Here is a 13281-nt window from a genome sequence, read left to right on the forward strand (position 1 = left end):
TTTTTTTTTTTTTTTTTTTTTTTTTTTTTTTTTTAAATGGAAAAACAACTACTGAGGCACTCTGGAGTTCCATTTGGATTTTCAGTCTCATCACTGGGTTGGGTTAAGGTAAGGTCATCTACACTCCTTCACAGATTGGAGGTAAAAAAAAAAAAGCAGCAAACAGAAATTTGTTAATACATTATATACAAGCCCTGGTGTCTTTAACATGAACCTGTGTATCAGTGTATTACCCTACATGGATAATAATTGAGTTAACCTTTAACAGATGTAAATTAGCCCTGATGTCTTACTCCATATTACAGTTTATGTTTCTGTTGATTAATGAATAGACGAAAATACATTAAATGAAGGTTCTGGGTTCAGTCTCCTTGTTGTGGTGATTTCCTCGGGGTCCAAGATCAAAAAAACATGTGTTAGGTTGATTCTCCTGCTCCCAGATGTACTGGCAGGGGTCAAACACAGAGCTCTTAGGCCTAAAAATGACTCTGTTACACATCAAAAACAGACTGTGTAGTATTCCACACAGCTGTATCATAAAACACCAAAATATCGAAACACACCCAAATATACCTGCTGGGATGAAACATGTTTTTGGTTCACAAATATTGTACATACCCTTGGTTACACTGATGACATCTTTTCTTGGGGTTACTTTTTTCTCTTTAGGTGGAATTTTCTCTCTTTTTTTTTTTTTTTTTGCCTTTTCTAGTTTGTGATAAAAGGCACATGAAGTCTGTGTGGTGTCGCTCTTGGTACAGTACAGCTGATCTCGCCGATGGAGGTGACGTTCACCGATGGATCTACGACTGAGTTCTACGATTAATCCAGACCCCTGACTTTGAAGTGTCTTCTTCACTGTCCGTTGGAGCAGTCACAAGGCCAAGCAGTAAAGAAACAAAACAAAAACAAAAAAAAAACATTTTGGTGCATCACTATGATCCCTTCAACAGTTTTAAAAATACAAAACCAGAACAATGCACGATAGGATACAACTCTATGAGTGCGTTACAGAAGTGGTCCTCTAGCTCGTGATACTTCTACTGTGGCTCTCAGGCTACTTGATGAGTTTCTCCTCGTTGTTATTGTTGTTGTTATTGTGGAGGTTCAGGTCCATGTCGAACCCAGACTGTTTCCTCAGAGCGCGAGGCATCAGCTTCTTTTTCACAAACAGTTTCTGGAGGAACTTGTTGCTGAGGCTGAAGGGGAAGTAGCTGTGGATGAAGTACATGAAGCCGACCCCGGGCCCCGCGAAGTAGCGAACCCTTGGCTGCGGCGACAGCAGCGCCTGTGTGATGGTGTTGATGACCGGGCTGAAGTCCGGGTTGGCGTTCCTGGCGTAGGTGTGGAAGAGCTCCTTGGTCTCGCTCACGTAGTCCTCGCCGTAGTCTTCGAGGAGCGCCGGCGGTAGACTCTGTATCAGCTGTTTGTGCTGCTGCTCCCAGTAGGCTGTGTTACTGGACTGACCTGTGGACGAAAACAGCGTTCAGCGTCTCCGGGATCCATTACAATACACAGGGGTCATACACACTTTACGATAGGGTTTCTGCAGCTATCAGTAAATCTAATTTAATGCCCTTTTTAATGCCACTTTAAACAAATTTAATGCCGACGTGCAACTGCAGATGGGTCAGAACATAGTATTCGAAATCTCTCTGACAGGACATTTTACAGACGATTTGACAGATTAGTGTTGCTAAATGACCCACATTTTTACTTTTAATTTCATTTTTGCTTTAGTTGGACCATAAGGGATTATCCAAAACCAGGAGCTACTTCATATTGAAATAAATGTTCAAGGTAAACTTTATTATCCCTGAGGGGCAATTTGTTCTACAGCCAGCAGTTTTACACGGACAGCAAACCAACAGTAAATACAATAAATAAATAATCCATTAAAAACAATAGCACCAACATTACAAAGAGTTATTCAGCAGAACAATGGCAGCCGGAACCAAAGAATTCCTCATCCTATCGGTCCTACATTTAGGAACACTGTATCTGCAACCTGATGGAAGCAACCTGAACTCATCATAAAGGGGATGACTGGGATCACCCAGGACTGACTGAGCTTTCTTCAGAGTCCGCCTCTGGTACAACACAGTCAGATCAGTGTGTGTGGTGCCGGCAATTCTGCTGCACACTTCAGTAATGCCCTGCAACCTGTTCCTATTTTTAAGAGTAAGCAGCCCATATCAGCTGATAAAGGAAAAGGTCACGGTGTTGGAATGGCAATCAATTAAAGTTCACTATCTGATGGGACGTTACTGTGTTTGGACCCAGATACAGTTTTATATATAGTTTTATGACAGTTTACCGTCTACAGGCTATAACCAGGTTCTGAATAGTTCCTCCTCCAATTACTTCTGCTGAAACTTGTATTTTCCCATTTTTCTGACATTGGCTAATATTCCCTCCGCTCTTTGACCACAGCTTGAGCACGCTCACAACACGTTACATTCCAAGCATCCGATGTTGTGACTTCATATATCGGCCATAAACAATAGTCAATTAAAGGGTTCTGCCTGTCAATCATCACACTATACTTCCAATCCATATTATTAAATGTGTATATAATCAAAATAAATCATGAATAACATTGCTCTTTTTCCATCAAGTGTATTTAATTTTTCGATGCCTCTGGACATGGAATTTAATGCTTTTTCATGCCATTTAAGGCCTTCATTTTCACAAAATCTATTTAATGACTTTTAATGCTTTGTAAGGACCCGCACAAACCCTGCTCAAGGTCAAATTCAAGCACTTTTCAAGAACTTTTAAGGCTCATTTTCAAATTTTTCCACCACAGCACTGTATCACTAAAAAATACATATCTACAGGAATACATATACTCATGATTACACTTTTTTAGCACAATGAACATTGTATTATGCTATAAACATCTAAAATTATGTTTCATAATAGCAAAAAGTTTAGAAATTAAAGGAGAACACAAAGTTTTAGCCATAAAAAGGGAAGCCACTTGGCATTCTTCAGACACACTCGCATCACCAAAGGTCCTAATTTGTTCCACAGTATGAATTTGGAAAGTGCAAAAATGATACTAAAGTTAATAAGAGTCAAAGGTGTCATAGTTGTTTTAGTTCAGGTTCCAGATTCAGCCCAATTATGATATCAAGTAAAATAATAGCATAACCTATAAATAATGACTGCAAACTGAAATCAAAATTTTACTGTACACAGTTGGTATCGGATCGGCATCAGATTGGCATCGGCAAAACTAATCCTAAAAAAAATCAAATCGGAAGCAAAAAAATCCAGATCAGAACATCACTAAAATAACCTTTGTGAAAGAACTGCAGAAAATCTAAGCTTTCTATGTATAGCGTACCTACACTGACCACAGTTTAATTGCAGAAACTTAACTGTATTTAATATAATTACAGTGGAATGGATAAGATAACTAATATGAATGTAGCTTAGGATAGGAGTAAACAGCAGACCTCTGTCCATGGTGATTCTGTAAACCTTCTGAGGCTTATTAAACCCATAAAGACCAAGACTGTTGTGCCAGTTCCCCAATTAAATTTTCTCTACATCTAACCTTTCTTAAGTGATTTATCCCCACTTATTATTATATTATCCTCTATATTTTGCATTTTATCAATATAAATCTGCTATTCTCCTGTATTTAATTTACTAATCATGTAAATGTTTGTAAAAACTCAGATTAAAATTAAGGGTTTTTATTATCAGAAACAGAGAAAAATGCAGAAAAAGTGACTTTTGCAGTAAAATATATCATTAATTGAACATAAACCAAGCATTTCCATCCACTGTCATAGTTCAAACTCCATGGGTTTTACTGATGAATCAATGTTGTAGAGGATGACGGTGTTTCCACGGTAACTACGGAGCCTCTGAACGTCCAAATGGGTCATATCTGATGACCATGAAAAGATGACAAACTGTATTTTACACCAATTATTTACATGCATTGATAGGATTAAGAGGTATGAAACAGTTTAGATCAGTTGATGGTTTTGGTCGGTGATGAATGTTTAGGTCTTTATGGGTAAAGACCATTAAATGTGGTGAGCATTAGTCAATTTAATGTCCTACAAAGTGAGTAAACTCCAATGTGTTCCACTGTCTGCCAGGAACACATAATTGTGTCTTTTTTGTGTTAAAAACAGCTGTTGATACAATTGTAAGTTGAGACACAACAACAAAAGAAAGATGACAACTGTGAAGCTGCTGACGAAACACAGCGATACAGAGGATCAAACGAAAACCACGAAGCGCGGCATCAAAGTCGACCACAGGGAAAAAGAAAAGCTGCAACACATGATACCGTGGAGACCGAACAAACAGCAACATGAGGCCGCGAGAGGCCACATCCAGAACATCTGTGTGACCGAAATGTGTCTTTTTGTGCTAAAAGGCGAGTTGTGGAGTGAATCCTCGTCCTTGTCTCGTTCTTTGTGTGCGATGACTGATGGGATGTAACGGCGGCGGCATCAACGACAGTCTCGGCACACTTTATCCTACTGTTCACACTCTAATCCTGAACAAACAGGTTTATTCCATCGGCATTTCTAGAGTCTTAATCCTGCATTCACTCATGGTTTTCAGAACAGGTTGCTGTTATCAGCCCAGTCCATATTTCACAAACAGAAACATAAGCATTAAAGTGCTTTATTCACAAGGCAAAACGAACGTTCAGCTAATTAACACGTGCTTTTTGTACAAAATATAAATATAAAACCTTTATTTTCTTGATTATGAAATGCTAATTGCCCAGTTCTTGGAATAATAAAGGATGTAACTTAAACTGTGATTTTGCAGCATAAAATAAAATACTTAATATAACTAAATTAATTTCAAAAATTTCAAAATTGTTAAACATTTGTTCAAAAATGTATATATATTCCCTACATATTTCACAAAAATGTAGATTATTTATTATGTATTTAATTTTTTGTTGTATTTATTCCATCAAGTATAATTTAATAAAAGTTAGATGTAAATAACAAAAAATATAATAATCCATCTTTCTTTATTTCAATTCTGTTATTACATTTGATTTTTTTCTCAACTGAAATTTTAATTAATTTAATTAATAATTTAATAAATATCTTTACTTCAATAGTTCCATATTTATAAAAACTACCGCAATTTTTTTTTTTTTTTTTAATCAATTTGCCTCATTTTAAAAAGATTTGTTGTTTTAGTGTTTTTTTATCTTATGTAATTGTGTATGATTTGCAGTTTCTTTATTGTGTAGTATTTTATTTTGTAAAGCACCTTGTAACTGGTTATGACAAATGGTGTAGAAATAAAGTTATTATTGACTTTATTATGATTATGAACTTTTGTGGCATATTTAGTATCTGTAACAAACAAAAAGTTGAGAATTTGAATGGACTTTTATTGTGATTTTTTATAATTTGGTTGCATTGAAATGAATATTTTACAGCCATAAATGTATCCTATAATATGTGACTTTATTGTTATTTTTTTTAAACTAGTTACCCTATTTTTTTTTTTCAGTATACTTTTTTTGTCATCAGAAAAGTGAAGCCATTTGAGGAAAATAAATCTAACTTTATCTTAGTAAACTATTCTCGGGTAGATTACAGGAGCCTTTGTTACGTTCTCATCGGGCTCTGAACCGTAGAAACCTGAGGAAAATAAGACCCTGGGAACGCAGCGCATTGGGAACACAGGAATGACTCACAAACCTGGATTAATTGGATGATTCTGCTTGAGAACATATCGTAACAAAGAGAAAATCCTGTAATCCTTTCATTTTTGCCAGAACAGAAGCTGAGAACTGGGTCACATTGGTCAGATCTTTTACGTTATTACACAATTTTACTTTTTTCACGTCATTTAATCAAGGTTGTAGTTGTGTAAGTGACTCTTGACTGTTTGCTGAGGCCCACATCAGACATCAGCTTCACTTTTTCTATGTATGAATTGTGGAAAAAAAAACCTTTATGTTTACAAGAAAGCACAAAATAGAGGAGTTTGTTGCTTCTGTTGATTCGAACCCAGGTTATATCAGGTACGTACAGTCAAGTTTGTGTGTGAGCGAATGTTACCCAGTTAGCATAATCTGCTCTATCAAAACAGACCGCTGTCCTCCACCCATAAAATCTTCCATCTTTAAATGTCTTCTCTGCCATTTTCTTCCTGATCAGTTGTCTTGAGTGTATTTTACATAGTACTGTATGGTAAATTTATTGACTACTTTGCCATTTGTCTCTAGTAGTGCTTTTATTCTCAGATGATTAAAAATAAAAAAAAAAAAAAAAAAACATATATTGTGAATACTATAATATATTTATAACATAATAAGCTACTTATTATTATCATCATCATCATCATCACCATCATCACTACTACTTTGCCACTTGTTTCTGCTGGTACTTTCCAATGTGCAATTGCATTTTTTTCATTAGTTTTTTATTTTTATGTTATTGTGTTGCTTTTTTATAGCTTTTTTTCTTGTGGGGTTTCTCGTGTGTATGTTCAGTGTTGTGTTGCTTTTGGAACCTCAATTTCCCAAGGGCTCTGCCCAAAGGATCAACTTGTATTTTATTACATTTTGCCCTGTACTTTGCACTGTTTTTTGCCTTTTGCACTGCCTATATTCCACTGTGTACATATTTTACATTTTATCGTCAATATTCTATATTTTTATTCTGTTATTTTTATACTGGAGAAAGTAAATGCAATAACATTTCATTCTGTATACACTTGTATATCTGAATGACAATTAAATCTAAATCTAATTAAATTCAATCTAATCTAATCTAATCTAATCTAATCTAATCTATTTATCTGATACATCACTACTATATTATTACCCCTCATTATTCTCTGCTGTAATACAAAGTGCTATTGTATGACAATGGATTATTTACACAATTCATGAAGCAAATTTGGTATTGTAGTGCTCTACATTTGTACAAAAAAAAAACCATCTAGTTGGAGTAATTTATGCAAATATTATAGTTTGTACCTAACGTTTAATATCAGTTCTCTCTAATGAATACTATGTGCGAAACAGTCCAACCAAGCAGTTTCAGAATCCTAGACATTATAAGAGCTATTTATCTGAAGTGTTAGAGCCAAAAACACAGAGGCAGATGTAGACAAAGGATTATATGGTGTGGTCATTCGAGTCAAGCATCGCTGTGTGCTTTTCTATTTTAGATGTTGGATGATTCACTCTGGATAATATCTGATCATGAATTATGTCTATCAACAATGTAATAACTTATGTATCCTTCACAAGTAATTATCCTCTTTCTAAAACTTCATTTAACAAATTTTCTATCAACATTGTGGTCTGCTGCAGATGGGGAGCATGTTTTTCATTTGTGATGCTCAGTTTTTGGCCAGTGTACTGATTTAATAACCTCAAGAAACAGCACTGATCATCTGTTTCTCTCTTATCAGTAATAACGCTGATAACCACTAATATCGCTCAGTTATGTAATGGTTCATGTGTCACAGCTTCACTCTGCTCTGAGCTGAACCCAACATGACGTACATGTAGAAATGTGTTGGCTTGGATTCTAAAGATAATAAAGGGATCTGGTTGTGATCACGGTTTAATAACTCAGGTAACAAAGCAAATAAAGCCGTACTCTAGTGACAGAGTTTATGGGATGAGGAATAAGTTAAAACAGTCAAAATGATTGTAGTTGAGGGTAATATAAGTTATTTCATCGTACGCGTCACATAATCTTAATATATTTCAGACATTCTGAGTTTCTGATGAGCATCCATGTCTGTAAAATTAGGTTAAAGGTTTATTTTTCCAAAAAAAAAAAAAAAAAGAACTCAATGAGTTCATTTTCCCTTTATTGATTCACGGCCACGAAGAAAACAGAAAGCTCGCGCTTTGCAAGACTGAACAATAAAGTCTAATTGATGTCTTATGTTGTTGAACATTTTATTATCTTGAGAACAATGCAAAACAACACATGCAATTATCAGCATTTCGTATCTATGCACTAATCTCCATCTTTTAAAAATGAAATATTCACACAGTATGAAAATGGTTCTATGTAGGAATGATATACCAACGCTGACCAGCAGGGGGCACTCTGGTAAAGAACACACTTGGGACCAAAATCACCAACGAATCAACACTATGTATCCACAGACTGTATCAGTCACTGATTAAAGTATAAAACTCATTATTTCACCACAACTGTATTATGGTATCAGTAATTTTTCTTCTTCAAACTAAAACGCTTATTTTATAAGACACTTATTTTGACAATCTCTCAAAATGACAGTGTCTTAAAATCCTCATGTGTTGCGTCAGCTGATAGTTTACATTATAGCACTTTTACAAAACACTGAATTTTATGTGAATTTATTTTGTTATTGTATCTTTCTTTTCTTCTATTCTCCCTCCTTTGTTTCCTTTTTGGTGTCCTTCACCTTCTTCTTCTTTACCATTTATTTTTTCTTTCTGTCTTTATTTTCTTTGCACCTGCTTTGCCAGTTTCTTTTTGATAATTTTATGTTTCTACACAGCCCAATGTGAAAAAACCGTGAAGGCTCTAACCAAGAAGTCACTAAATCTGGTCCTCAGGAGCTTCTCTCCTGCATGTTTTAGATGTTTCCCTCTTCCAGGACACCTGACAGTCAGTATCAGGCTTCTGCAGAGCTTGATGATAGCCTTATCATTTGAATCAGGTGACCCCTGCTCTAACCTTTATAAAATCTCAATGACAGTGATCTGATAAACATTTAATTATTTTTTTAAGCTGAATGCCAAATAATATGAATATGAAGAAGTGATATCAGTCAATACTAACACTAATAAACTGGATGTAAGTGAAGAGTTAAAATGTGCGAGTGGGCAGAATAAGAGTCAGGGGTCAGTGTTGGTGTTGGCCAGTGTGGTCACATGTCGGTCCTGACTTGTTATCCAGCTGATCGACTAAACCCAAACCCAGTGTTCTCATCCATTCTGCAGGAGTTGCAAAATCATAAGTCAGCAATTTGTAGTGTCTCTACTGGAACCAGATGGCCCATGCTCCATGTGGTACACATTATGTGTGTATTTTCCTCGGTGGGAGGCTTGTCATCATGTACATCATGGGGCCAAACCACAACACACGAGGCCTGGGGAGAATAAAAGCCTCAGGAAGACGAGGCTGTGTTGCACCGCGGCACAATCACGATCAATAAATCTTTGATTGGCCGCTTTCCGCCTTCTAAACTTGATCCCAATATCACAGTTAGTCACTCATCATGTCCTCCGCTGTCAGACACTGAAACCGACTCTGTTTACATTACAGCAGTTGGAATGGTTTTGCCTGGATTTAATGACAATTTTTATTGTAGTTTTTCTGATTTTGTTCAAGTTCACATCAGCCTCAGCAGAGTTCAGTGTGGATTAACTTTAAACTCAGTGTCCAGACTGAAAAAAAGAGATGAAATCTTTAGTCTCTGCTCATTAAATACTGTTGATATATCACAGCCATCGGCAGTAAAAGCATGTTTAACTATGAAGGTTAAATGGTTGATGTTTTAGATAAAACCCGGTCATATTAAGCGAGATACGTGTTATATTGAAATAAAATTGGACTTCTAAAATCAGGCATACTGTTATTTTCCAGATGATTTTAAAATTGCCTTTATTCAAGTAAATCAATCATATTATATCAATACACACACTCCAGGGAAAGGATTGTAGTTCACAACTAATAATGCACTTTGTTTATTAAAAAATTTATCATTTAAAATGCCAGTATCTCATCTCATCCTTTATCTCTAAACCTGATTCTTTATTCCCAGTTTTTGCTAAACTCACCTTCTTTCACTCATAAGAGCAGGACAAGCCACATATCCTGGACTGTATCTAATGAATGTTCATGTCCAAGTTACAGAAATACAATTTATACTGACTGTAACACTAAAGATGCTTGTCATTATGAACTACACTTATTTAGTAAATAACTGACCTTATGACACAAAACGAAGCCCTATTAGGGAACATGTATAACCTGTTTGCATGGTTCTTAACCCATAAAGACCCAGTGCTACTTTTGTGGCAGTTACAAAATGTATTTTTTTTCTCTCTGTTTAGCCATTCTTAAGTGATTTATTACCATTTATTATAATATTATCCTCGGCATTTTGCAATATTTAAGTGGAAATCAGGAAATTCTCCTATATTTAACTGACTGATCATGTAGATGTTTATAAAAGCTCAGATTAAAGTTGAGGGTTATTATATTACAAACAGAGAAAACTGAAGAAAAAGTGACTTTGGCAGTAAAATATGTCAATAACTGAATATAATCCAAGCATCTGCGTCCACTGCTATTTATCAAACTCCATGGGTTTTACTGGTGAATCAGTGTTGTAGTAGATGATGGTGTTTCCACGTTCAATTATTTACATGTATTGATAGGATTAGTGGGTCAATGGGTATTAAACAGTTTAGACTAGTAGATGATTATGGTCACCAGTGGCTGTTCGGGTCTTTATGGGTTAAAACAGTTAGATGCTTCCTCAGAGGTGATGGACTTGAGGTATTCAACCTCTGTGGATACTTGACATCTACAGCGTCACTAAGGTCACCTGTGGACTGTGGTGCTACCTAGGACTCAGGAATCAAGGTGTGGATGGATGTTAAACTGCCCGAGGGATGTTATAGTTACATTCGGGTATTGTGGCCTTCACAGGAACAGGAACAAGCTGTTCACAAGGAATGTGATCCAATTTCACCAATGGCTGGGATCAAATTTTGGGTTAACAATTGGTTGTTAAAGTAATCACATGGGTGTCTTGTCCAGTTTTGGTTTGGATCTGATCAAACCTTTTATATGTGTTGTTGAAAACTTGTTGGATTGGGTTATCAGTAATTAAAAAAAAAAATCCAGATACATCTGTTTCCAGCAGAAACTTTGATTCAAGATAGATTTCAGGAACAAAGTGTAATACATTTCAAAACACTAAATTTATAGAAAGCAAAATAACAATGAAATTTCCTCCAAACCTCAATCAATATCACCCAAAACATGTCATTCATTACCATGTATTAATTTTAACCACATGAATGTTGGAGATAAACCAGTCAAAAAGAGTTTCTGTTTGTGTTTCTTGGTTGTGGATTGGATTAGGGGTCTGACTCAACAGAAACTGGAAATGATAGGATCTTTTAGGGGTTTATTGAGCTGTTTTCTGTCTCTACGAAGCTAAACACTTACATTGTGATCATCATCTGTTTTCTCTCTATCTAGTGCCGTTCCAGTTTGCAAATCTAGTTCTGAAATGTTTGTAGAATTTTAACACAAAATCAAATAATCACCTACACTGAAGCAAGTTGAGTTGGATGTGGTGTAAGTGATCAGATTAGGATCTGTTGATCTTACACATGCTTGAACATAAATGTTCATCTCAAAACCTGTGGAAATACGGCCTGCTTCATTACCAGTTCAGCAACCAGAACTAGATTTGATAATCTTAAAGTTTGTGTCTAGTTCTGGGTGATCAACTCCAATGCTGCTTTGAAAAAAACAGCATAAAAGATGCCTGCCGACTGCCTGATCATGGATGTTTCTAATCCAATTTCTGAACAACTGGGCTCCATAAAACCCTAATGACAGCGAACTCAAGAAGCCTCCTGGATCTGAGATGGAATGTTAGGAATCATCCTGACCTGGAAGGATCTCCACAAATGCAACTATGGTAGTGTGTTTTGTTCTTACCTGTCTTGTATGAGGATGGTAAAATGGTGGAGACCTGAACGCCCCAGGGTACGAGCTCGTGTCGTAGCGTGTTCATGAATAGGTTGAGCGCCGCTTTAGACGATCCGTACGCCCCCAGGCAGGGAAACGGGTGATCACCTAACAAAAACAGGATACGCTTGCGTTACTTACTGACAGACAAATCACCTTGGACATCCATCAGATTGTAAATGTGTACCTTCTCTCTTGTAACAGAATGAATTAGTAATAGTTGATTTGTTTCTGAGTCCTGTTTATTATATGAGTCAGAAACCTTATATAGTAAGAGGCAGGAAAACACTCCAGCAAAAAAGGTAACACGGTGGTGAATTCATAAAAATGAAATGAAAGCTTTATCACTTTTTAGCTTTTAGACCAGTTTGTTTGGTTGCATACGGGGGGGGGCAGGGCTTTGGAAATCAGGTCAGCCTTGGGAGGTAATGTATTGCTCACAGTGGGTGTTGCTTCACAAACCTCATTTATAACAATTAAACATGTGTACACAGTCAGAAAGAACCCACTAATAATGTGGTCTGATCTGCCTGATCTGCTGGCATCTGTAGCGCCTCTCCACAAATTTGCTAAGTCAACAGAGGACCGTGAAAAGCAACACCAAAAATAAAACCCGGCTGTTCCCAGAAGTTGGGGGTGATATCTCACCACGCCATCGATTTACAACAGCGTGGTGTTGGAGGGGGTTCTGGCCTTGTTCAGCCAGGAAACGCCGCGAGGCTCGGCCTGACAGGCGAGACAGGCTGCCAGCTGGAAGCAACCAGAGCTCGCTGTGAGCAATCAGCGTGAGTAAATACCCGCAGCGCAGCAGGATGAGGAGGCGAGAGGTCTGCCAAGTCAGGCCCTGCCTCCGACGAAAGGCTGGGGGTTCGCTTCAAAGTCACACCGTGGAAATTTGCCCTTCCCACCTTCCCAGCAGCAAGAACGCAAGAGGAGAACATGTTGCATTCATTCCTGTGGAGTTACAGGAAAAGACTCACCTGTAAGAGGGTGGGGGGAGCTGGTACCTGTATTGGGTTGACTCATTTAAAAAGGAACTGGGCTTTAGCATATATATGTATAAGGGTAATAATATGGGCAGTATACCATCCTGAAGCCAGAACAATCCAGGGTCCACTGGTTTCCCCAATCATTTATAACACGCATACATAAGTTAAGTCTCCTGTTAGTTCCCTTGACCACTGATGAAGTACTGATGAAGAGCTGGAGTTGGTCCCTGAGTGCCTTCAGTGACAGTTCACTGCTCCTAATGTGCTAACGCTACTGCTATGTGTTGGGTAGAGACCAAATTTCGCTACAGAGATAATAAAGTCAGTTTACCTTTATCCTTTACGGTGTTTTTCAATTGTCAGTTGCAGAATGTGTGATCTACTGCTTACTGGGTGAGAATGTTCCCTATCTCTGTTTTGATGTACAATACAAAAGGGCCTTTCAGACTCAGGGTACCTTAACGTTCATCTTCCATATTCAGATCTGTCTTCACACTTCGTTAGCTCTGTGCCAATGCTGTAGATAGGTCTGGCACCCTCTGCTATCATTT

The 13281-nt window shown here is 37.1% G+C and overlaps 1 protein-coding gene across 1 annotated transcript in view; it reads right to left on the bottom strand.

Annotated features, from left to right (window-relative positions):
• The window catches only part of hsd11b2 (hydroxysteroid (11-beta) dehydrogenase 2), a 39178-nt gene continuing 25897 nt past the window's right edge, over positions 1-13281 (bottom strand). Inside the window, exons 4-5 of the mRNA XM_030130709.1 lie at positions 11712-11849; positions 1-1467 (exon numbers count right to left, since the gene is read on the bottom strand). Coding sequence (XP_029986569.1) covers positions 1058-1467; positions 11712-11849 — 548 coding nt within the window. The 3' untranslated portion in view covers positions 1-1057. The remainder of the gene's footprint in view (positions 1468-11711; positions 11850-13281) is intronic.

This window comes from Sphaeramia orbicularis, chromosome 3, assembly GCF_902148855.1.
Source record: "Sphaeramia orbicularis chromosome 3, fSphaOr1.1, whole genome shotgun sequence".
In the NCBI taxonomy this organism is placed as follows: domain Eukaryota; kingdom Metazoa; phylum Chordata; class Actinopteri; order Kurtiformes; family Apogonidae; genus Sphaeramia; species Sphaeramia orbicularis.